This window comes from Ursus maritimus, unplaced genomic scaffold (genome assembly GCF_017311325.1).
Source record: "Ursus maritimus isolate PB19 unplaced genomic scaffold, ASM1731132v1 scaffold_17, whole genome shotgun sequence".
NCBI classification, from domain to species: Eukaryota; Metazoa; Chordata; class Mammalia; order Carnivora; family Ursidae; genus Ursus; species Ursus maritimus.
In genome coordinates this window covers 55,179,324-55,205,934 of record NW_024424119.1, presented here as the reverse complement: position 1 = coordinate 55,205,934, position 26,611 = coordinate 55,179,324, and the positions used below count along the sequence as shown (strand labels likewise).

Genomic DNA, 26,611 nt, shown 5'->3' with positions numbered 1-26,611 from the left:
GGGTCAGGTGCGCCGAGGTGGCCTCCTCGGATTGGCGGATTTGCCCACCGGGCGGAAAGACCAACCGTCCTTCCCTGACTATTCCTTCTGCTCCCAAGGGGGTTCCCAAACCCCAAGACACTGTGTACATCATTTAAGGCTATGAGCGGAGACGCTCAGTGAATGTCCGTCGAACAGAATGGAATAAACTGCTCTAAGAAACGTGCTCTAGAAAGGAGTATTTCTTAAAATGAGTACGGGCCTAAGGAACTACGTGCTAAAGGGAATGACAGAGGCCTTGGCACAAGGAAAGGGGCGCCAGGGACACTATGCTCGCCCCTTGAGGAGAGTGAGTCTTGCTCTCAGAGGCACCAATCAGGCCTTACATAAGCATCACCTCACCACAACCTTCTGCTACCTAAATCAGGAAAGATCGGACCCTGGGCAGGAAAAGCTGTTAGCTGAATTCTTTCGTTATTTGTCATTTTGTGATTCAATCACGTGCTTACTTATCATTGTTACTGAAGATACTTTTTGCTAAAGCTCATGTTTGGGTTAACATTCTAGATTTTCAAACCTTGAGTGAAATTCCAAGCCATGATAATGGAGACTGTTGGGTTACAAATATAAGAGACTGGAAAAAAAAAAAAAAGTGCTAAAAAACCCTTGCAGTTGAATTATTTACGACCGACCACAGATCTAGTTACACTTTCTTCCTAGACACACGTGGCTGGATCTGGTGCCGTGTGCACAATATTACTCCGACTTCTTGGTGGAGGGCGAGTGAAAAATGAGAAGTCACAATGATACAGGAAGTACACTGGACAGGGGAGAGATTAAACACACGTACACACACGTGCGCCACCCCTCCCTCCCACATGCACACACATCACACCCACACAACACATACACACCCACCCTCACATACATACCCCACATACACACACACAACATAGACACACACCACACACACACATACACATACCACGTACACTCACACAATGCCCCCAAACAACAAACCTGGGTCATAGCTAAGTGAAACAGGAGGAAAATGGTCACTCTGGTATTATTTTTTGGAGATAGGCAACTCACTCCTGATGCTAGGAAGGGTTTGATTTTATTAGATGCTACATTTTCATGATTTTCCTCTCCAGAAAAAAGAGACATTTGCTAATAAGCAATGATAATAAACACCTGACTTACTGACGGCCCTCTGCACGCCAGCTCCGAGACAGCCGTTTGCCTTATCCTGCCAAATAAACCCAGGGTCCCAAACTTGCAGGAGGAAACAGGCTCAGAGAATGTTCTTTGCCTAAGTTCAGCCAGTTGATTGTGGTAGCGCTGGGCTGACTCAAGACAGCACCCACCACCTAACTGCATGGGTCAGCCTGCCTCCCTCCACCGCAACTGGGGTGAGCCCGATAGGCTGGGCACGGAGGTCTGGGTCCACCTCTGCCCCCCCCCCGCCCAAGTAATCTCTAGCACTACTATTTCCTAAGGCAACTGTACTGAGGGAGGATGGACACTTTGGAATTTTCCAAAGACCCATCAAAATGGCCCATCTAAAATCTGTATTAAAGCAAAATGCCAATCGTGATGTCTCAGGCATTTGCACTGCCTGCGCAGGAAGGACGACTCCTTTATTTAAAGCAGCCTTTCCTTAAGCTCAGGGCTCTGTGGCACCTCCTTCTACAGAGGGAGCCCCCTGAGAACTGCCGTGAGTCCTGCAGCGAGAGCCAAAGCGCCGGAAGCACAGGGGACACAGGCTGCCTCCACCCTTGCTGTCACCTCTGTGGCTACCAGCTCCTCCATCCCTGTAGCTTCCTCTGTCTTCAGTCTGAGGGGTTTCACGGGGCAAACAATCAAACAGGAAAAATATTCTGAAAGGTAGGAGGATAGATTTTCTCTAAGACTAAAAAAATAAAAGCATAAGATTCTCGAAGTCAATTGGGACCTGATTCCAGGATAAGGAACAAAATAAAAATACACGAATCAAAAAAAAACCCCCAAAAACATTATCCAGTTCCTTAAAAAAAAATTAAATTAAGCCTCGATAATTAATGTATTAAAATTTCTTAGTCAGATGTTTGCTTTGTTAACTAGGACCCAAAGCTTTGTAGCCTTTTCACTTCTAAATCATTGACCGTGAGGAAGGGTGGGGGCAAAATGAAGCTGCAATGCTCACGTCTAGTGCATTTTAAAGTCTAGGAAGAAATCAGAACCTGGCAGCCAAAGACTAACCCACTCAAGCCACAGGTCTGAGTAATGGAGCACAGTGCATGGAAACCACGGCAGTTTAGGTTCTAGACCGTGGGACTCCAGGCATGGAATGCAGGGCGGTCCTAAGTCAGAGCCACCTATGCATCTGGTCCTCGCTAGAGTCCTTCCTCTGGAACTCACATAATTTCAAAGGCTCCCAGACACATGAGGGACAAGTATCCTGGGCGCTCACCCTTGGGAAGTCTGCTTTCAAGAACTCCTTTCTCTACAAACATCCTCCCCCACACTGCCACTGATCTCTTTGGAGGGAAAAAAATTTTTTTTTCACGCAATTTTCCACACAACAAAGGCAGGAATGCAGACCCTCTGTAGATCTGAGACAGAAAGAGGACAGAGAGGCAGCTGACAGAAATGAAATATGTTTTTGTATCTAAACATGTATTGTTCCTTAACATTTGAAATTATAAATGTCGTATATGATTATAGAAAGTCACACAGTTCACATATGTGTACTTTAAAAGTAACGCTGGGGGGCGCCTGGGTGGCACAGCGGTTAGGCGTCTGCCTTCGGCTCAGGGCGTGATCCCGGCGTTGTGGGATCGAGCCCCACATCGGGCTCCTCTGCTGTGAGCCTGCTTCTTCCTCTCCCACTCCCCCTGCTTGTGTTCCCTCTCTCGCTGGCTGTCTCTATCTCTGTCGAATGAATAAATAAAATCTTTAATAAATAAATAAATAAATAAAATAAAAGTAACGCTGGGATAAGAAGGAGCGCCGGTGGCGCTCCGCCGGCGTGGTCTCCCTGTGAGAAGTGACTGCGCTGTGTCCCTGCAGTAAGTGGATGTTGTATGGGTACACGTATATGTAATATATTTATGTATGTTACGTTCAAAAGTTAAAAAAAAAAAGTGACTTGAGAAAGAGGACAAAGGAAATAGACATAAAAACTATGCAGACCATCGGTCTTGCCCATGACTGTGAATGGGACCCCAGCTCTTCTGTGACCGGGTCCTTTCTTGTTTATATTTTAGTTATCACTCTCTTGTATGTTCCCATACTTTCGTTGCTCTGCACCTGCTAATTATTTACATTCTTGCTTTTAACATGTCTCGGAGATCTAGAACAGCGTTAGGAACACAGTAGATGCTCAATAAATGCAAAAACGAATCGGGGAGAAAAGGTCATTTCATCCATACTCCAATCCTACTCCCGGGAGAGCCAGCCTAGAGACATCTCCTTCCAGGTATCTATGCGTATGTAAATATACATCTAAAAGTAACCACAGCTAATAAGTATCCGAGTACCTGTTTTATTTGCAGTAGAAAATCCGAAGCCTTGGGACGCCACACTTCCCCCTCCAGAGCTGAACGTGCCGGCAGGTTTCTGCTCTCCAAACGATGAGCTGGTGAATCCACCAAATGTCTTGGCCCCACTGTTTCCGAACAGATTAGAGGTATCTAAAGAAAGGGGGAACATGCTGAGGGAGATCAGAGGTAGAAAAATGTCCTTATCTACTTAGAACAGAAAAGAAACTGCAGCTAGGTGTTTGAGGAGAAGCAAGTGGCAAGTCTGGGATTCAAGGGAGCCGAGCTGTGGTGAACACCTTCTGTGATTTGCTGGCATGTTGATGACAAGTTCTTAATCTCTGGGAACCCAGGCTCGGGATTCTACGGGCACGGCATACGGGGGAGCTGCAACAGGGCCCAGTGAAGAGGCTCCTTTGCAGGACGCAGCTGCGCTCCCACACGGATCAGTCTATCTACCAGCTTCCCGCGAGACGTGTCTCTTCTGAAGAAGAAGGCTTGCTTTCATTCATCTCCTCACATGAGCACCAACTTCACGTTTTGTCGAGCTAGAGAAATAAAGTCAGAGCAAATCCGAACCAAGCTTAATGGCTGCCAGCTTCTGCTTTCATAGTCAGGTTGGACGTGTTTCTGTTGCCCGATCTGCTCAGGGAATGGTGGCGCAACAACAAAAACCATGAAGCCCCTAACGCCGATCTGAGGGGGGCTAGAGAGGCTCTGAAGAATGTGAGCAGCAGCAAGACTTCCGGTCTGATTTCCTTTTCCTAAGCCGTTCAATGAAGCCCTTGACCTTTCAGATGCTCATCTAGGTGGGTCACTCCTACACACTGAAGCCACGCCAAGAATGCAAGGAATAAAGGAAACTAACTCCTAAAAACCAAGACGGGTAAGAAGTGTTCTGTCAGTTATACAAGACATGCGAATCTGACCGGTAATAAGTAGCCAGAACCATATGTACAGAAGCACTTGGGAACACGAACAGCACACTACCAGGAATTCTTCTGTCACCCTTTTTTGTGGGGAGAGGGGAGGGACAACTCACACTTCCCCACCGTGTTTGGATGGGTGTTTTACTAAAGCAAGTTTGCATCCAAAGAAGGCAGGGAGAAGCTGTCCCCAAACAGGGTCTAGGCCCAAAGGCGCAAGCATACGCGGGGCGCTGAACGGATGCTCTGGGTGGGTAATGGAGAGCGTGTGCCACATCACCAAGTGAGAGGTGCAAACATCTGCACGGGCCGGTGTTCCCCCAAGCCGATCAGGTGCTCGCTGTGAAGGGGACAGAGAGACGTGGAGGGGAGTAACTCACTCTCAAAGTCCAGGTGTTTGAAGAGGTGGCCCATCACTAACCTGTCAATCCCAAGGTCCCCCATCTCGCTCTGCTGCCAACCCCACCCCCACATGAGATTAACTGTTAATACTTCCAGTTGCAACGCTCCTGACCTACAATCCAGGAATTGAACGGCCTTCACTCAGGGACATGACCACCAATACGCAGAGGCCCAGGCCACCACATGGTCACCTGCTCTGTGAAACCCCTGCTGGCAGTCTGAGAGCCTGGCTAGGAGTGTGCCAGGCACCGATGGCGGGAGGGGTTCACAAGCTCCACTTCATCACCCCAGACCCGGTACCACAGGATTATGCACCTTCCTTTTGTTGAGGGTTCGTAGGGGGAGCCTGCAACACGTCCTCTCGAAGAGCCGGAGCTTGCCGGAAGTAAGCTAGCTGGGAGGCCACGTCTTATTCTCTCAGTGGCTGTACATTCATCCGACACTGGAGATGAAAACTGGGCTCCTCAGCCATTCCTTTACTTGGTACGTCAGGAACAGAGGACTGCAACTTTCTGACTCTGTTAGGACCGACGCGGCAAAAATTACAAATAGCAAATCATTTCAAGTGTGAGATTTGGGGCTAGCTCTCCTCTTGGAGAAATCTGAGATACAGAGGTGAAATGATTTTACTGGGATGATGCCAGGAGACTGAAATGCCTGAAGTTAGAGAACACAGAAGTTTCTGGGCATCTTCACCCCTTCATCTCCTTGAGACGCCTATCTGAAGATGCTCACGGGCGTTACAGTGGAATACACAGGCGTTCTGCAGCCAGCCCCGGCTCAGGATACCCAGTAGCTGTGGGCAAGGACTTCTCCTTCCCAAGTCCCTGTTTCTTCTAAGACAAAATGGGGACAGCCGGGGTTGAGGGGGGGTGGTGTCCGCATGGCTGCTGTGAGGATCAGATGAGCTGACGTACGAGGAGCGCCTAGTCGGGCGATAGCAGATCCTCAGGAAACAGAACTTCCCCTCTCTGTTTCTTTAACTCTTCCTCCTGCTACATCCCACTTGTGCTCAGTATAATAAGACACAGAGCAGATCAGCAGCAAAAAATGTAATCCTTTCCATTTTGCAAAGATCATGAGAGTTAAACCAGTCAAGTTGTAACAGTTTTCGTTTGCAGTCTCAAGAGAAGTTCTGCGTGTTGAAAGGTTTGAGGATTTATTTCAGCTGTTCTGAAGCAAAGTGGCATTAACCGAGGTCTGCTTTTCTCTGTTTCCACGGTCAAGGATGTGCTTCTCGGTTCTCTCCTAGCGGTTCCAAAATAACACAGTCCCTAGCTCTTAAAATACGGCAAGTAAGGGGGTTATATCTTGGTTGCTGGAACAATATGTTGTTGCAGGAGATGCCTCTTCACTTGTGGGCAGAGCAGCCCAGAAGAAAGCCTGTCTTCACAGAGCTGGCTGGTGACTTCTACTCTCGGGGGGTGGCGAGTCCAGGGACAACCTGTGTCTGCTCTGGGCTTCCCCCTGCTGGCACGACACGGGGCCTCTTGGGTCTTGTATTTGGCAAAAAAAAAAAACACTTGCATAACCCAACATCAGGGTCCAACCCTACTCCAATTAAATTATGCCTGATATGATTAAATTAAATTTGATATAAACACTATCACAGAGACCAAGTCCCATGTCATTCTGCAGGTCTAAAGTCACTAATTAGAATTTCACATGCACTGAGAAGGGGGTTCTCAAGCAGCTCTAGTCCCAGATACTTTCCAAGACATTTTCTTAAAGAACAGTTGTAGAGGGAGCCTTGCGGGCCCAAAAGATTCTCCTCAAATGGCTTCTCTCTCCTCACACAAGTACGTCTTTCAGGCCTCCGAACAGAAAGAACGTGTCGAGGATGGCCTAACCAGGGTCCTTCGGACAAGACTCGAGGGGGCAGTAAGTGCTTATTGCTAACAATGTGCAGTGGTGCTGAATTTCAAGCGACCCCAGGGGTTAACAGAGCATCTCAGGTAGTCTCGGGACAGAGAGCTCAGAAACCCTGAGGAGGTGGATAAAGAACTTGCCAGCTCACAGCAACAGTGTTCCCGGCCTGTCTTGCTCCATCAAGGCGGAGGTCTAATGACTTCTCAGGGCTAAAGACAGCAGCTTCAGGGCCAGGCGGCCTGGGGTCTACATGTCACAGGGGAAACCGGTGGCTCAATCTGCGCTCAGAGATCCGTCTGCAGGGGAGCGTACTCGACGCCCCCGAGAATGAGCCCAAGGGCTGTCAGACAAGACACACCTGGGAGGAACCGTGCTCCGTTGCAAGGCTAGGAAGATCTCAGGAGGCAACGGGGTGGGTCAGAGTTCTGGCAACATACTCGGATTAAGCCCAGGCTGCTCCACTTAACGGCTGCTACCTCTGTAAGTCTGCATCCCTTCTGCAAACCTATTTCCTTATTGGTAAAATGGGGACGGCCACACCTAAAAGCACTGTTCTAAGAAGTGGTGAGCCCAACTACACGGAGCATCTGGCACACAGTAGGTGGTCCATAAAGATCTGTCCCTTCCACTTGATGTCACACGAAGGAATGGAACAACACAAGGGCTGTTGGATTCCAGAGAGGGAGAGATCGCCGTGGACCCACGACCCGCAGGCCAAGCTGCACACAGGCGCAGACTTAGAGTCACCTTTAAAGGAAGGGTAGGTTTGGTGGGTGGAGTGGAGGAGGCAGGGGAGCCCTGGCGCTGAAGTGGGGAGAGAGGAGTGGCGTGTGTACGAAGGACGGCCAGCAGTGGCTGACACAGAGGGAACATGCTGGGGGAACAGGAATGTGTGCAGGGCAGCTCACGGAGGGCCTGGATTTCCAAGTCGAGGAGCTGGCTTCACATCCGTGGGAAGCTGCCAGGGGTTCTGCGTAGGGAGACTGGCAAAAGCAGAGTTAAAAACACTCAGCTTCGTGTGAATGTCCAGATGCCAGGGGAGGAGGCTGGAGACTACTGTGATAACCCAGATGACAATGGGGACATGCCTGCAAGGACAGAGAGAAGCAGCAGAAAAGGAACCGTTTGGAAGGAAGGAAGAGAACGAGGAGAGTCGGTCTATACAGTCCAGGAAAGACGTTGAGCTCAAAGTGTCAAATATTGCAGAGTCACCCAAAGAGAAAGAGGCTGTCTCTGGTGGTTCGCAGAAAGCATCCTTAGTTCTGGTGAGGACGATGCCTGTCCCCAGGTGACTTCTAGCTACTTCTCCTGCACTGTTCTTCCTCTTCTCGTGCACCTGGTCCTCTGGGCTACAGAGGCTCCTGTCCCTTTCACTATCAAATCATATCCTCAGTTTTCAAAACCAAATAATGTTTAAGTCTTTTCTGTCCTTGAAACTTCTCTTACCATAAAAATAAACTGCTGGTTTATAAAAAACCAATATTTAGGAAAATGAAGACCAGCAGGTGTTCAGTATCAAGCATCCGGTATAATCCTATAAAGTATCTGGTTTAATTTTAAACCAGAATTAAAGAACTGGAAAAACGGTGTGCCAGTGAATAACGGATGGGGGGGTGGAGGGTGACCTGCCGCGCTGTCCAGTTGCCCTGGTGTAAACACTCGCACGATGGCAGAGTTCAGGCTGCCCAACATGCGATCACCCGAGGCAGAATTGGAGGTGTGCACAGCCAGCCCTCGCAGGCCAGGGCATGCCATCGCCAGTCCCCCACTGAGAGAAGGCAATTCTTTCACAGGTAAAAGCCATGGCCTAAGAGATGAATCAGCCAGGAGGAAAGGGGATTTTACAAGGATATGACACACCTAAGTCTCAACAAAACTGGTGAGCAGCACAATCTCGCAGACGGTAACCTGCCTACGGGAGAAACCCACGTTTCTAAGTAGCATGTTACCAAGTGCCTCTTCTGCACCGGATGCTGTTTTGTATGCTACATATGATCTGGTAGAGTCCTAGATCTGCCACTTTCTGGCCTTGTGACTTCAAATCACCTCACCATTCGGGGCTTGTTTCCTCATTTGAAAATGGAGAGAATGCCACACAAGGATCCTGTTGTCCGAGTATGTGTTATGGAGCCCTGCAGTCCCATGCTGAGAGCCGGGGAGGGGGGGGGGATGGGGAAACCACCCAGTATCTCTGGTTCTTGACCCCTGCTTCCAAGTAGACCTATTTTTACCTGTTTTACGCATTGAGATTCTGCTTAGAAGTTAATCAGCAGAAAGAGTTTTTGAAAACTACTAGACTCAATTTCTTGGATCCCTTCATTCTAGGATTCTTTTGTTTTTGTTTTTTGGTTTTTTTTTTGAAGATTTTATTTATTTGATAGAGAGTACACAAATGGGGGGAGCAGGAGAGGGAGAAGCAGGCTCCCCGCTGAGCACGGAGCCCGATGTGGGGCTCGATCCCAGGACCCTGGGATCATGACCTGAGCCAAAGGCAGATGCTTCACTGACTGAGCCACCCAGGTGCCCATCATTCTAGGATTCTAAATTCCTCCTGGGAGACTGAAAGCTGAAGAACAAAGATTTCTGCTCATATAACTGCACAAGTGAAGAGGTCTGTGTCTCTTGACTCTAATCTTTTACTAGGTGGACAGTGACATCAAAACAACTGATCAGGGAACGTGGAGACTCCGAATAGAGAGCTCTGCTTTGAGCTGCAGGAGCCTCAACATGAAGGTAGTATCTGTCCTGTCGGAGAACAGTAGCTCCCGATTCGCGGGGATCTTGGTAGCATAGCAGATGAGAGAGGCTCCGTGTGCAGTGTGTTAAATGAGGGAAGCAGAGATGATGACAGGCCCCCAACTTCCCTTCTCAGCCTCCATCGGCAGCAGGATTTTTTTTTTAAGATTTAAAAAAAACACCCCAAATTTCTTTCATTTCCAGCCATGAATAGATCAACAAAGTATTTGAAAAATTAGCTGGAGAAAAAAAGTGCCAACAGAACGATATAGCTTCATTTGAAAATAAGACAAAAATGTAAAGAGATAAGAAATAATGAAGGCTTCAAGTTTTGGGTAACATTTCTCTGTGGCAGCTGAATTTTAAAGCGAATTCAGAGAGAGGACTACACCACACAAATCCAGACGCTCCTTCTCCAAGCACACCCAGCTTGCCCTGCTGCTCTCATTCATGCCTGTCCGCTTGCATTCACTTCGAGTCATTTCAACCCTAGGAAACAGAGCGATCTGGGCCTTGGAGAGAAGAGAGGAGGAGCTCAGGGCACAGGTCCTCACCCTGCAGCTCCGATGCCTTTTCACGATTATAGAGGACATCTCATTACAAAAACCAAAAATCAAAATCAAAACAGATCACACTGCTTTGATCCATATATTCAATGGGCCTTCTAGACCCCTCTCTTTCCTTTCTACATTTGTCACCAAAGCTCTGCTCGCACCACGGGGATGACAATGGCATTATGGGGCCAAGGGACTGGGAAAACGGTCTCAACTTACTTGGGGTGGCTGCAGATCCAAAGCCCCCGCTGGCCGAGCTGAATGGGTTTTTGTTGGCTGCATCCTGGCTGGGTTTCCCTCCAAGGCCACTGAAGAAACCTCCCCCTCTTCCAGTGTTTCCAGACCCAAACACGCTCCCACTGGAAGAGGGTTGCTGGAAAACAAAGGGGGCAGGAAGCGAGATAGGATGAGAGGTCATCGTCAAACAGCAGGCCACATCCGCGGAGAGGAGGCACTCACAGCTGGGACAAATGGAAAAAGCAAGAGTACTCTGATTAGTTCTGGGACGGAGGCTCTAACTGCCACAAAAGCAGCTGGACTCTGGACAGGGACTTCCTACAAATCAGTAGTTCTTAAGCTATTCCACGTTCACAGTTCTCTGAAAACATGATTTATGGGAGGAGGGAACTTTGAATGTTTATCTGCCCTGCTGCCTGCAGTCTCTGCTTGACACAATGCCGGGGCAGGAAAGTCGACCCCTCAAGAGTTCCCCCAAATGAGAAAGTTTAAAAACATTTCTAGGAGATTATGAACACGACTTATTATGATTCCTCCAGTATTTGGCTGAACTCATCAGCAACTGATGAAAAGTGATTTACACTGTCTTTTCTCCCAATTTGTGCATTTTTATTTCATAATGACTTTCCCATACTGCAGAAATAAGCTTAAATTAGCTTCATTGTTGAAATGATGACCATAGCTGAATTTTGTCCAAGTCTGCAAATCTTCTGCTCCAAGGATGCTGCTAACTTAGGGTGAATGCTGACTCAAAGCTGTCTCAGGCACCACACACTTTATTTCTGTTTGGAAATTGGTTCTTTAAGGAAGACCAGAGCTAGATTTGAGGGACCATTAATATTAGTTTCATGTGATGTCTTCTTGGCTAATGATGTAGAATAAGATAGGCTTTTTAGAAATGGGTCACTGCGGGGGCGCCTTGGTGGTTCAGTCGGTTAAGCGTCCGACTCTTGATCTCAGCTCATCAGGTCTGGATCTCAGGGTCATGAGTTCAAGCCCCACACTGGGATCCATAATGGGCATGGAGCCTACTTATAAAAAAGGGGAAGATGTGTTGAAGTCCATGTGGTTTTAAAGTTCATACTTATGAATCACAAAAACTAAAAGATTTTTGTGGCAAAGTGAAAAGTACAATGGGAAAATCGCTTCCCTTATCTTTGGGAAGGGAAGGGAAGGAAAGGAAAATGGGTCGCTGTGCCCAGGAACCTTATAGAAGTGCCCTTCAAAGGCGGACACAGTGGTGCCGAAGTCCATCTCCTGTGAAATGGGAATGAACTACCCACCTCAAAACGCTGAGCCAATTAAATGCGCTATGACACGTGACGCAATTTAGAATAGCGCCTGAAATCAAGCACAGGCTCAGAAAACAGCTGCTGTTTGGTATTTTAACAGTGATGGTAACAGACCAATGACTGAGCACTTTCTAGGTGCCAGGCATTTTTCTAACACTTCACACTAAAGTCACACCTCCAGTGGGCCACCTCTGTAACCCCCCTGGGCATCCCCTCACGGGCACATCCCCTCAGACCACCCTGGTCTGAGCCACCAAACCTTGACTTCTCACCTGGACTACAGAATGTAACCAACGTCCTGCTTCCGCTACAATCTATGTTCACACAGCAGTGAGAGTAACACCCACGAACTGCAGTCAGATCATTAAACTCATATTTAAAAATCCTACAAGACCCTATGTGATGTGGCCCCTGGCCACCTCTGACATCATCTTTTATCATCTCTCCTCTCCTCTTCCCCCAACATGGTCCAGTTACACTGGTCTTTTATACTGGAACACGACAGGCTAATTTTTACTTGAGGGTGATTGTACTGAAGGCACTTATATTTGTCTCTAACTCCCTCTTTTTCCCCCCTAAATTTCTTTAAAACAACAGTAAGTTTACTACAACCATTTAATGAGTAAGAGCTTTTTAAAACCTGGAATCCAGTCCTAATCCAATCCAATCATAAAAGCATAGGCTTTGATAACTAGCAGCCAGACTTTGAAAGGAAGGAAGACATGGCAACGAATCCACGCACCGTGTAGAAACTGTCAGACTTCGTAGCTGACTCCCGTGCATCAGACTGAGACACAGTCAATTGCCAACATGTGGCTATTTTCACCCTACCAAAAAATGGCAATTTCAGATGGTTCAACCTAAATTGCAAAAATAGGATTTGAAAAATAATGGCTAGCTGTAGAAATGAATAGAAGGGGATCACAGAAGTGAATGTGAATTGATAGTTACTGCATCCTCATAAATAGGTTAGAGAGAGTCCCGTTCATTTTAATTGTAATACATTACAATAGTTTAAAAATATTATGGAAAATCTCAAAAGTGTACAAAAAGTAGACAGAAGAATATAATGCTCCTACCCCATGCCCATCATCCAGTTTCAGTGAACTCACAGCCAGTTGAGTTTTATCTATAACCCATTACTTCCCCTCATCTTTTATTAGCATGAAGCAAATCCTAGACATCTTACCATTTGAACCACTGATTTTTCTAGTATAATCTCTAAAAGATAAACCATAACCATATCATTATCATGCCTAAAAAATTAACATTTATTTAATATCATTAAAGAGGGAGTTATTGTTCAAGATCCAACCTCATGTTGCTCCCCCCGCCAAAAATCAAATCTGAATCTCCTCAAGCCTCCAGACCCAACCCCCACTTCACAGGAAGTTAACAAAGGACGGGACGAAGTTAACCTAGGAGCTGTAATGTGGGAATGCAGTCAGCAACCAGAAAATAGGAAATTCTACAGAACAACTGAATTATGAGAACAACAAAAGGAAGAGAGACACAGAAGGGTTATCTGTAGAGAGAGACACTCAGGAGACCTATCAAGCAGTCGCAATGTGTGGACTGGATTTGATCCTAATTCAAAGAAACAAATATAAAAAGGAAAGGGAGACACTGATGAGACTTCTTCAGAAAGGCATTTCCTGACCATGTAACCTAAATTGTTCTTCCTGATTACTGTTTTATTCTCTTCATAGTACTTAAAACTCTCTGAAATTGAACTATTTTGATAAGGACTCTCTCCATCAAATGTGATCTTCCAATCCATGAACGCTGGATATCCTTCCATTTATTTAGATCATCTTTAATCTCTTTAAACAATGTTTTATGGGATTCAGAGTGTTTTACACTTATCTTGTTAAATTTATTCCTAAGTATTGTGCTCTTTTTGATGTTACTGAAAATGGAATTTTCTTACTTTCACGTTCAGATAGTTCATTGCAAATGTATAAAAATAGGTTTTTAAAAATATTAATCTTGCATCTGTAATCGTGAACTCATTTATTAGTACTAATAGCATTTTAGTGGATTCCTTAGGATTTTCTATATACCGGATCAAGTTATCTGCAGATACAGAGTTTTACCTTTTTTTTTTTTTAAAGATTTTATTTATTTATTTGACAGAGAGAGACAGCCAGCGAGAGAGGGAACACAAGCAGGGGGAGTGGGGGGAAGAAGCAGACTCCCAGCGGAGGAGCCCGATGTGGCACTCGATCCCAGAAGGCCAGGATCACACCCTGAGCCGAAGGCAGACGCTTAACGACTGAGCCACCCAGGCTCCCCAAGAGTTTTACTTTTTCCCTTCCAATCTAGATGCCTTTTATTTCATCTTCTTGCCTATCTGACCTGGCTAGACTCGACAAATGCTTCTGAGACTCATCCATATTGTTGCACGCATTGGTCACTCTTCCCCTTAGACTGCTGAGTAATATTCCATTACAGGAGTATGCTCGTGTCTACTATTCTCCTGCTAGACGTCTGGACTGTTTCCAGGTTTTGGCTGTCATAAATAAAGATGCTATGAGCACTAAGTCTTTTTGTGGACCTAGATTTTCAGCTCTTTTGGGCAAATACTTAGGACTGGAACGGCTAAACCACAAAATTAGTGTATATTTGAGTTATGAAATTGCCAAATGGTTTTCCAAATTACCACTTTATAATCCCACTGGCAACACATTACGAGATTTGCTCTAATCTCCACATTTGGTTTTGTAAGTTCTTAAATTTTAGTAATTCTAGCAGCTTTGGAGAAGTGCCATATTGTGGTTCCAATTTGCATTTCTCTGATGACTAATAATGGTGGGCAAGTTTTCACATGCTTATTGGCCATTCACATACTTTGTAAGTATCTGTCCAAGTACTTTGCTTAGTTTTTAAAGTTCTTTATATATTCTTTACATATTCTGGACAAAAGTTCTTCATTTGATATATGTATTATAAATATTTTCCCCCAGTCTATGCCCTGCCTTTTCATTTCATAACAACATTTTGGTGAGCATTACTTTCTAATTCTGATGGAGTCTACTTCTTAAATTTTCTTCTTTTATGGTTAAGTGCTTTTTGGGTTCTAAGAAATCTTTACCTAATAATGGTTTCTTAACAGTGGCACTGACACTGTGGGCTGGATAATTCCTTGTTTTGGAGGGTTATGGAATGTTGAGCAGCACCCCTGGCCTACATTCCCTAGATGCTGATAGCATCCCCTACTCATGAGGACCAAACAGGTCTCTGTTGCAATTGTGAAATTCCCTCCCGCACAGAGGTGGGGGGTGGAACTGGTAACATTTGAAAACCACTTGTCTATGCAAAGGGAGCAAAGATATTCTCTGCCTTTTTGCTCTGGTTATCATATATTTAACATCTCCTCATAACCATACAATACACTGTTTCCTTGTATGGCCTGAGTCGTCTTTAAAGCTGCTTTAAAATTTTTCTCTTTGTATTTGGTTTTCAGAAGCTTATCTATGATGTGTCTAGGTGTGGTCTTCTGGTATTTACTCTGTTTAGGGTTCACCGAGTTTCTTGGATTTTTAGACCTTTATTTTTCAATACATTTGGAAAAGTTTGGACATTTTTCTTCAAATATTTTTTGTCTACTCCCTTCTGTCTCCTCTCCTTCAAGGACTCTGATTACACATACAAGAGACTGTCCGATATTGTGTTACACAGGTCACTACTGTTCTGCCCGGTGGTTTTCTCAGTCTCTCTGAGTTTCATTCAAAAAAATTTGTTTACTCATTTATATATTAATTTGAAGTAGGCTCCACGCCCAACGTGGGGTTTGAACTCAGGACCCTGAGATCAAGAGTCTCACGCTCTACCAACTGAGTTTCAGGGGCCCCCATTCTGAGCTTCCTTTTAGATAATTTCTACCTGACTTGTGTTCAAGTTCACAGTTCTACTGTAGTAGTCACTCTGCTGGTATGCCTAATCATTTTGAATTTCAGATACTAGATTTCAACTTCAGATACAGATCAAGACTTCCTATTTATTTTTAAAATTGCCAATTCTCTGCCGAGATTCCTTATTCAACCATTCTTTTCTTCTCCTCTAAATCCTTGAGCACAATAGTCACAACAGTTATTTTAAAGTCTCTGCCTGCTAGTTCCACTATCTGGATCATCCACAGGTTGTTTCTTGCTGTTTTCTAAGATACGATTGTGGGTGCCTCCTTTTATTTTTGCTTTTTCACATGTTATATATCCTATATATGCGATATGTACGTAAAATATATACATACCTATATTTTTTGGTATATAAGACTTTGTATATAGAACAGTGGTGTGGGGACTGAAGAACACTGTTCTTCCTACAGCATGAGAGGCCTCTCTTTCATCTGTATCCCAAAGTGAATATGCAATTATTCACATCTCATTAAGTGTTCAGTTGATCTAGAAACAAGTCCAAGATTGAAGAATGCTCACCTCTGTGTTTGCTTAGGGTTTAAGTTATTTGTCTTATGGTTGAGCCTGGAGCCAGGAGGCAGTTGGGCTGCAGTGTTACCTCTGGATTCAACAGTTCTGGGCAATGAGAAATTGTAGGAATGTGCAAGTTCTTTCTGCTTTTCGGTCCTGCCTTTCCGTCCTTTCTCTTAGGAAAAGTGGGGGAGGGGTGGATAGGGAAGATTTTTATATCAAATAACTGTTGTACTTGGAGACTTTCAGACCCCAATTTGTTTGTTTGTTTTTTAACAAAACAGCTTTATTGGGATATAATCCATATACTACAAAACTCGCTGATTTTAAAGGATAAAATTCAATAGTGTTTGGTATATTACTATTAACTTAAAATTGTGGCAAAGTTTCATTTCGTCATTTTAACCATGTAAGCATACAATTCAGTGGCCTGAATTTTATTCACAATGCTGTGCAGCCATCATCACTACCTATTTCCAAGATTTTTTTCATCACCACACCAAAATTCTCAACCACTAAGCAGTAACTCCCGTTCTCTCCTCCTAACAGCCACCGGTGATCTCTAATCTACTTTCCGGCTCTAGGAATTTACCTAAATGCTTCCTGGACGTGGAATCATATATTATCTGTCCTTTTATTGTGGCTCAGTTTATTCAGCATCACGCATTCAAGGTTCATCCATGCGTAGTATGAATCAGAACTCCATCCCTTTGCAAGGCTGAATAATATTCCACTTTATGTACAGACCATACTTTGTTTATCTAGTCATCTGTTGATGAACACCTGGGTTGTTTCTTCCTTTTGGCTATTGTGACTAATGCTGCTGTGAAGACTGGTGAAAAGCGCCTCTTTGACTTCCTGCTTTCAATTCCTTTGGGTATATACCTAGTAGTGGAATTGCTGGGTCGTATGGTAATTCTGTGTTCGGCTTTTTGAGGAACCACTGAACTGTTTTCCACAGTGGATGCACTATTTTGCATTCCAACCAGCAATGTTGGGTTCCAGTTTCTCCACATCCTTGTCAACACCTATTCTTCTCAGGTCTGTTTGTTTTTTAAATTATAGCCACCGAATGGGTGTGAAGTGGTATTCTTACGGTTTTGATTTTCATTTCCCTATCATTTAATGATATTGATCATCTTTTCATGTGCTTATTGGTCATTTATTCTGCTTGCCCCCACTGTTGCCAATAACTTCTGTCTTCTTCTCTAGCCAGTACATTTCCTCAGTCTTCAGCGAAGCCTCTCTTCCACTTTTCAAACCCAGACCTGACATGTGCCCCCACAATCTGCTATACCATCACACTTATCTACAGTTGGCTCCCCTCTCTGGAAATGAGGCTGATGCTCTGTGACTAGGTCATAAAAGGTTATATATTTTCTGCCTGGCTCCCTTTCTTTTTTGAAATTTCTCCTTGGAATCCAGCCACCACGTTGTGAGGAAGCCCAAGCCACAAGGAGAAGCTAAGACCTCCTGTTCAGTTCTGAGCCAACAGCAAAACCAACCACTGGATAATATAAATGCCACTAGGTTTGGGGGTCAGGTGTTACACAGGACAAGAGAATTCCAATATGCAAAGGATAAGTGTGATTATTACACTATCTGGATTTTGTTTGGTGTTGTCACAGGAGTTAAGGTCCTCTGCATCCTAGTCAGAATCTGCCTCGTATCCTTAGATATTTCTGAGGATACTCCTATCAACTGGAAATTCATTCACTTTTAGTGCTTATCATGTGCTAGCCACAGTCCTAAGAATTGGGGACATAGCAATGAATACAACACAGAAGGCCCCTGTCATCAGAAAAAGAACTATCGACTTGAATTTCTGGCCCTTCTGATTGCAAACATAATTTCTGTGATGGAAGAATATGTGGGTTGGGGAGTGGGAAGGAGTAACCAATACGGTGTTGATCACAGTAAGTTTTCTATCTCTTAGCGCAATATCACGCCTGTGAGTCCCCCATGCCACTCCAGTTCAGTCATTTTCATACTGGATAAAATTCTATAGAATACTACAAATTCATCCATCCATTGGAATACTGGTCAACATCTGGGATGCTTCCAGTTTTTGGTTACTAAAACATTGTGGTTATGCACACCCCGTATCCTGGGGCCCGTGTGCATGAGTTTCTCTAACGGATACACCTAGGAGTTGGAATTACCAGTCTCCTCGGGGTCACGCCAAACTATTTTCCAAGGTGGTTGTACCAAATGACACCTGACCAGGCGTGTATGCAAAGTTCCTTTGCCTGCATATTCGCTGGCATTTGGTATTGTTGGACTTTGAATTTCTGCTGTCGTACAGGTACGCATCCCTTTGTTGGTTTAATTTGTATTACTAATTGACCATGTTTCTTGGTCTTCTGGCTAACCCTTATTTACTTATTATATTTTATTTCTCCTTCTTCAAAAAATTATGATAAAATATACATAAAACTTACTGACTTCAGCATTTTTAAGTGTATAATTCAGTAGCACCAGGTACGTCCACAATGCTGTGCAACCAACAGTATCTTTTTTTAATGAAATCTTTGCCTGTTTTCTTTCTATTGTGCTTAAGTTCACAAATTTTATGTGTAGAGAGCTCAATGATTTTTGCCGTGTGTTTGTAACAGTTCAAGATAGCAAACGTTGTTTTAGAACTTTAGAAGGCTCCTCTGTACCCCATGTTTAATGCCCTAAGAGTAACCACTATTGTAATTTCTATCACGCTAAGCTTTGCCTGTATTTGCCTCTTTAGGAAACTGTAATCCAACCGTATGGACTCTCGGATCTGCTTCTGTCATGTAACACTAGGTCTGTGGGACTTACGCAGTCTGTTTTGTATGCGAACAGCACATTTGGTTTCACTGCTCTGCAGTACTCCACTGTATAAATACACCGCAATTAATTATCTCCATTCTTCAGCTAATACGCATTTGGGGTGCTTCTTGTTTTTAGTTACTATGACTGTCTACTACGAACATTCTTATACCTTCTAGTGAACACAGGCCCTTGTTTCTGCTGGTTACATATCTAGAAGTAGATACGCTGGCTCAAGAGGAATTTTTTGTGTATCTTGTTTTGATAGCACCAGGTGGTTTTCCAAAGTGCTTCTATGGATTTGCACTCCTCCTGCAACATGTGAGAGCTCCTAGTTGCTATACTCCTCACCAATATTGGCTATTGTCAGCCCTTTCAATTTTAGCCATTTTGGTGGGGGTGTACTTGTCTTTTCTCTTTTTGATTTGTATTGTTTATATATTCCGAATACAATTACTCTGTCAGTTTTACAGGCTGTAATTTTCCTATTTCATGGCTTGTTTTACCCTAAAATTAAGAGAACCATAATTTTAGTGAAGTCAAATTTTCCTTTTGCCTCAAGAACATCCTTTAGAATTTCCTTCAGGTCTGCTAGGCATAAATTCTCTCAGTATCTGTCTGAAAAAGGTTTTGATTTCCACTCACTCTTTAAAGATGTTTTTTGTGGGGTTTAGAAATTCTAGGTGGCTAGACTGTCTCTGGCTTTCACTGTCACCGCTGAGAAGTCAGCTGTGAGTCCAATGATTGCTCTTTTGAAGGTAACCTGTCTTTTTCTGACTGCTTTTAACGTTTCATCTTTATAGCTCTGCAGCTTCACTGTGATGGGTCTTGGAATTAGCTTCCTTTCACACATTCTGCTTGGCGCTTGTTGGACTTTTGAATCCATGGGTTACTCTTTTCTACTGGTTTTGGAAATGTGTCTTTCTCTTTGATATTGTCACACAACCTTTCTCTTTCTCTTCTCTGATTAAACGTGTTAAATTTCTCTTTTAAGATTTTGCTCTCTCTTGTGTATTTTCCATCTGTTTTGCTCTGCGTGATGCATCCAGGCACCTTAATCTACCTGCCTTCCAGCTCGAGGGCCACCAAACTGTAGTCCGTGGGCTCAATCCAGACTGCTGTCTTTGTAAATAAAGCTTTATGGAAACATAATCACGCTCATTCACTCACTTACTGTCTATGGCTGCTTTTGTGCAGCACGAGTAGCTGTGACGGAAACTGTACGTGGTTCTCAAAGTCGAAAATATTTGCTCTCTAGCCCTTTACAGAAAAAGTTTGCTGATCCCTGTCTATTATACTACTGTTCTCTTCAGCAGGGTCTAATCTGCTGGTGTTTAATTTTAATTATATTTTTCTAGAAGTTCTCTTTGGTTTTCAGTGTAGCTATGACACTTATCTCCTATTCTTTACCAGTATGTACAAGTTTGCCTTTTGTTTCTACTGAACATGTAAAAACAGAGCTGTTCTATATAGTCTAGAAGTCTTTGCAAATGAATGTCTGATGTTTATCCTGGCCCTTGCTCATAGTTCTTTGTTTCCTTTTGTGATTAGTTTAGGCGTAGGAATTGATGTCCTTAAAAATTGTCTGAGGCCTAGAGTAAAGTTACTTTTCTTCAAGGTGGGTCTGTGCTGCTTTTGCCAGACATCTGCAGACACCACCATGCTAGGATCCTGCCAGGCTACATTCACAGGCAGAGACCAGTGAATCTGGAGTCGCAGCTCATTGTGGGGCAGGATCTCTCCTAGACTGCCTTCTTTGTGCATACCTCAGTTACTGATTTCTGCCCCTTTGCCCTTTGGGTTTATTAAAATAGGAAATTAAAATTTTCTCAGATTAATAAATGCCCTCATGGCAACACTGGCTCTTATGCTCCCATCACTTCTAGAGGTACCCATTTTCTTTTCATGTGGCTTGGCAAAATACCTCGTTAGCTTGCCAGTGCTTTGAAAACTATGGTTTTTATGTTTTATCTACCATTTTTAGCTGTTTCCAATGAGGAACTTGGTTTACATGACTTAACCTGCCATTACCAGCTCTGAAGTTTCACTTCTCCCTGCCACAGATCACGGAGCAGGGCAGAGCCTGTCTTTGAAGGAACGGGAGCACAAAGAAAATGTCTTCCTGGAGATGTGGCAGAAACACACAATACGTCTGCTGCTTTGTTAGTTAACGGACACGTGCCAAGCCCACCTTCAGAAAGCCACCATCGTCTCTGATCTATCAGAAGACCTTTCTTCAGAAGGACTCTTCAAGGTGTTACTAGGATCTGAAAGCAGCTGGCATGTGATGTAACATTACATTTACTCTCTCTGGGCCCTTGCCGTCCTCATCTGTGGAATGGGGACAATAATAGCACCTACCTCACAGAAGCACTGATGATTACGTGAGTCCATTTATGAAAAGCACTTAACACTGTGCCCACAGGTAGATAACCACTAGCTGTACAAACTCAAACTCAGGTCACCAAAGGGAGCATATACAGCTTAGTCCTGGGGCCATATATGGTGTTGGTTGCATATTCTTTTTTTTGCTTAAATAACCATTTAAAAGGGTAAAAACTATTCTTAGCTTCAGGACCTTGACACACACACACACACGAAGGCTGAGGAGCGGATTTAGCCCATGGACTGTAGTTTGCCAAGCCCTGCCCTAGCAGAAGATGGATGGCGATCAGGCAGTGTGCTTTTTAAGTGCTTTCCTAGAGGACTGTCAAAGAAGGGTCAAAACTGTAGCGATTCTCAAGAATCAGAGGCAGAGATCTCTGCCTGCCCGAGGGAGCTGCAGAAGGCTGAGCTGAGAACCACGTGAGGCTGTTTGCTGGCACCGAGCACACAGGACGAGCTGCTTACACCGTGTGGGAACAACGGGGATGGGTCTGCTACATGTGGATGCGAATGGAGGCAAACACACGTTATTTACCTGGCCAAAGACTGTTCCGCCGGTGCTGGCTGCTTGACCAAACAAAGAACCAGTATTAGTAGACCCAAAACCTGTAAAATAAGAAGAATACAAGTTTAATTTGGATGACTCTTTCACGACATCAAGTATTTTGTTTGCTTTTAAATGGCATTCAGGTGTACTAAGATACCTGATAATCGATCAACTCGTGAATAAAACCTCTTTTCCTTTATACGCAATGGAGAACATTATGAGTAAATAAAGACCCTTGGTCACTGCTAACATTTCATACTAGTATAAGTTCCAAAATCTGAGGACTGAATCCTTGTCTCCTACCAAACCGCGGGTGGGTAGGGCCTGGGTACACGCACGGGCTAGCTTTTCCTTAGATTTAGCTGTCAAGGAGTCTTTCTAATGACTGACTTAATATTATGAATATTTTTACTCCCTCGTTTCCTCTGATCTCAAATACGAGATTCTTTTGGGGTAGTTTATCTTTCTTCTGGGTGGCGTAAGACGATTGAGGTGCTAGTCTGAACAGGGCCTGGGAAAACCAGGGGGGACTGTGTATTTTAACCAAAGAGACCTAGACAAGGGAGTCAGAAGGCTGGAGTTCCATTCTCATCTCAGGCCAAGTCTCAATTCCTCCACCAGGGCTGGAGTAGACTGCTCAGGTACCTTTCCATATCATTACCAGATGAGAGAGTTCGTCAGAGGTTCTCAATTGTGTTCAAATAGTTTGATTACACTTTGTGAGGGATTCTCAAGTTCAGACTGCAGAAAAAAGGACGTACTCGAGAGCACCCTTCTCTGCAAGACCCCTCAGGCTTTTCCCCCTGCCTACTCTCTCCACCATGTCATCACATTTCCCGTAAATCCCACAGGCCAAACAGCGTCCCGACAGGGCAGCAGGTAGATCTCAGGACTGTCTTTCAGCCCTGTGTCCTTGTAGCTGAACTTAGTGGGAGCTTAACATTTGTTGAAGGAAGGAAGGAAAAAATTGAATTCCTGATAAATTGAGCCATTTTCAAATAAATAATCACCAAATGAACGAATGAGCCGTTATTTGTAATCCTGCCCACCAAGAAATCGTTAATCCTTGTTTCTCCCCCAACAGCCTAACTGCTGAAGAAACGCCTTTCCTAAGATAATGATCAGAAAGTGAAACTTAGAAACTATTTTCAAATTGTCCTACTGATAACTTGTGGGAAGTAAAAGCAGCTGCTAAAATTGGACATGCAACAGTGGATTATGTTTTATTTTAAAAAATAGTAACATTTATAGATTTTTGTTTTAATTACACTGAAAATAGGAAAAAACACAACTTTTCAGAAGTCAGTATCTGCCCTTCTAGCAAGCAAGATGGCGTCAGAGGAAGCAAATATAAAATGCTGGCAGGCAGCGAACTAGGGACGGGGCGCTCCGGAGTCTGGGTCTGGCCCCACGATTAGCACCTCATGACATTAGATCGGTCTCCTCGAGGCTTCACAGTTGGAACATAAGAGCCTCTAAAGCACCTTCCAAATGTTAAGGTTCATTTTTATGAGTCATTCATTACTTGCCATGACCTTAAGCTAAAGATGCCTGTGTTTTTTCCCCCATGAAACTGGCACTCTGGTGGCTAACAGACTGGAGAATTTGCTGAACAGCAAAACTGCAGTGATGGTGACAAGGCCCAGAAAATTCCCAAGGCTGCCAGTGCTCCAAGCGCCCTTCTTGAATTTAGAGTCTTTTGTTTTCCCTTCCTTTCTTTTAATTCGAAAGTAATAGAGGACTTTTGCAAATGTTTTAAATAATGCAGAGGAGAACAAAGGAAGTCTTCCATAAATTCTTACCTGAAGCTTGACAAAAGCTAAACCCAGAGGATGACGCTGTCGTGGTGGTGGCCGGGGTGCCACCAAACACAGAGCCTCCCTGCCCAAAGCCGGGACTCTGCCCAAACGCAGGAGGGTTGCTTTGGCCAAACAGCACCCCTCCTGTGTTGGCAGAAGACTGTCCAAATGAGAAGGAGCTGGAGCTACTGGTGCTCGAAGAGGCACCAAAGACGTTCCCACTGGCGGACGTGGAGGTGGAGGACACGGGCTGGCCAAAAGCAGGCACAGAGCTGAACCCAGGCTGACTGAAGGAAAAGCTGCTCGCGGGGCTGCTTGTTGACTGCCCAAAGGCCGGGGCCTGCCCGAATGTCGTCTGTCCAAAGACCCCGGTGGCTGAGGTGCCGAAGGCGGGGCTGCCAAAGCCCGAGCTGCTGACCGGTGGCGTGGCAGCCGCTGTGCTGGCTGTGCTGCCTGTCTGCTGCCCAAACAGGCTCGGTGCGGTGCTGGCCGCCACCTGCCCGAACACGGGGGTAGCCGAGGGGGCGGTGGCCGTGTTGCTGGTGAGCTGACTGAAAGCCGAGCTAGAGCTGGCAGCGGGAGGCTGGGTGAAGACAGATGAGCCCGAAGTGGCCGTCCCAAACACCACCGTCTCCGTAGCCAGGCTCGGAGCGACACTGGCAACAGAGCTGGAGGTGGTGGGGGGACCTGGGGTTTCAACGGCCACGGGGACCGCGCTTGGGGCCGTAGCTGCCGTGATGGTGGTCTGCCCGGGCGCCGGGAGCGTGGAAGCAGGTAATGCCGGCTCCGCCTTGACATCAGGGACCGCGGGCGCTGCTGGTGTGGCCTCTGCACCGGGTGCCACGAGACTGGAACTGGACGCTGCAGGGCCGGGGCTGCTGACTGCAGGCTGCGCGAGAGCAGCTTCTTTTTTAACAGAGTCGGAAGCCTGCAGAGGAGCCTGGGGAAGCGGGGCTGACTGCTGCTGCCCGAGAAGCGAGGCTGACGCTGAGATCTCACCATTGTCTGGCTTCTCGGGCGAAGCTGATGCTGTGGCCTCCTCTGTGCTTTTACCAGAGGACGCAGGCAGGGTGGGAGTGGATGCTGAACTCAGGAGGCTACCAAACGACAGGGTGGGGAACGAGGTAGGAAGGGGAGCGGCAGTTGTCGCCGACGGAGGGGCAGATGGGGGCACTGGACTACTCGTCTGTTGGCTTCCAAAGGAAAAACTCGTCTTGCTACCACTAGGGGCCATCCCACTGAAACCAATCACCCCGGACGATCCCGCACTGGTGAGGGGCAGGCCGCCAAAGATGCCAGTCGAGGAACTGCTGGTGCTTATGCTGGCCGCAGCCGCTGCCCCTGTGGCGGCGGTCACACAGGAGGTCACGGGGGGCTCTGCATGCTTCCCTAACACGGGGGGGCCAGTAAAACTAAACCCCGAGGGGACGGTTGAAGTCTTGGTCGGCTGTGTGCTGGTCAGGCTTGTGGATGAAGCCTTCATGGCTGGCTTTGGAGAATCATCTGCTTGGCCGACGCGCAGTCCCGAGAAACTTCCCAGGGTCTCTCCAGCCAAAGAACTTGGAAACAGAAGCTCTCCCAACTTCGACGGTGGAGTCTCCAGCTTGCTAGTGGCAGTAGAAAGAGCCATTCCAGGTGCCGCGGGTCGGCTGCTGGAAGGCGCAGCCTCCGCAGGAGAGGTGGTGGCGGCTCCAACGTGCGGCGCTGTCATCCCCGAGGGGGGTGAGCTTTCAGCAACGGGCTCGTAAAAGGGTTTGCCTCCCCCGCCAAATGAGAACGTGTCGAGCTGGTGTGACTCTTTAGTGGGTGGTGCTGCCCCTAGCGAGAAAAAGAAATTAGAAAGTGGGTTGGATTTAGTGACACATGACCCGTCACATTCCCATGGACTGTTTCCAAGCCCCGGTCTCTCTCCCCTCGATGCGGTCGGGACGGCTGCTCTGCGACAGCGCTTTTCCTGGGGGAACAGCATGAATGCTCTTTCACAGGAGGGCTAGCTCTGAGTGAGGTCACGGAGGTGAGAAGAACAAATACCCTTTCAATGACCGTTACGTCGCCAAATACACCATCCTATCTAGAAGGCATGAAATTCACAGTGGTACCCCGAAAGAGAAATAAAACGGCATCTTCTCTCATTTTCCCTTGTGTGTGACTTCCTCCATAACACTCTTGACACCGTGCTTGTCTATGGACCTCCTGGTAGGCCAGGACTTGATCCAAAATGGAAGTTTCTCCTGTGTCTTTTATGCGCAAAGAAAGTGTCAGTCCACAGACAATTATTTTTATGTACAAGGAAGGGCTACGTCCTAGTGCTCACCTCAGAAGCAGCTATACAGAGGCCATATGGCCTAATGGTCAAGGACACAGGCGCTGTGCCACTTGCTGGCTGTGCAACTCTGAAAAAGTTACTTTACCTCTCTGGTCCTCAAGTTCCCCATTTGGAAAATAAACATAGTAATAGTAGCTACCTCAAAGAGCTGTTATAAAGATTAAATGAAATATAGGTGAAGCACTGACAAGGCCTGGTCAAACAGTACGTAGTCAACAAATAAAAGTAACCAAAATTTGATAGTTATAGGTAAAATTAACTTATTACAGTGTTTATTGATGTTTCTAACTCCATATTGTTCTAAGAAGTCTGGCTTCTTGGGAAGGCTGCAAAGCCCCAACTTCCCATGTAAAACTTCCTGAAAGACCTTGTTGTATCACTGCTCTTGTACTAAGTTGCTTATGGTTCCGGGTTGTTGCTATTCTCGTATTAATTAAAATGTTTACAGAATTACCACTGCATTTTATGACTATTTTGCTTATGACTTCTGACAGCTACTGTTTTGTTCCTCTTAATCTTTTTATATCACTGAGTTGTTTTTCCTCTAGAAAGTGGGACAGGGAAGAGATGGGCCTCGAGGGTACTCTGCCATATCTAAGTGGGCAAAGGTTACAAAAACAGTTTAAGAATCACTATTCTAGAAAGAAAGGAAGGAAACTACCAACACTTTAAGTGCCACGCACAAATCAGGTTTAGGAAGTCTGCTATGCTTTCAGCCCCCCAATCTCCCTCCAGATCTTAAGGGATCCCTTTTTTACTAAAGCCTCTAACCTTTGAGTTGGCACACAGAAAGGACTCAAAAAGTATTT

At 45.5% G+C, this 26,611-nt stretch overlaps 1 protein-coding gene across 5 annotated transcripts in view; it reads right to left on the bottom strand.

Moving 5' to 3' along the window:
• Window positions 1-26,611, bottom strand: part of NUP214 (nucleoporin 214) — a 94,348-nt gene that overhangs the window by 4,711 nt on the left and 63,026 nt on the right. For all 5 annotated transcript variants that reach the window (XM_040632079.1, XM_040632081.1, XM_040632082.1 and 2 more), the window contains 4 exons: window positions 23,480-25,294; window positions 21,666-21,736; window positions 10,207-10,360; window positions 3,501-3,653 (listed from right to left, as the gene is read on the bottom strand). In XM_040632079.1, coding sequence (XP_040488013.1) covers window positions 3,501-3,653; window positions 10,207-10,360; window positions 21,666-21,736; window positions 23,480-25,294 — 2,193 coding nt within the window. The remainder of the gene's footprint in view (window positions 1-3,500; window positions 3,654-10,206; window positions 10,361-21,665; window positions 21,737-23,479; window positions 25,295-26,611) is intronic.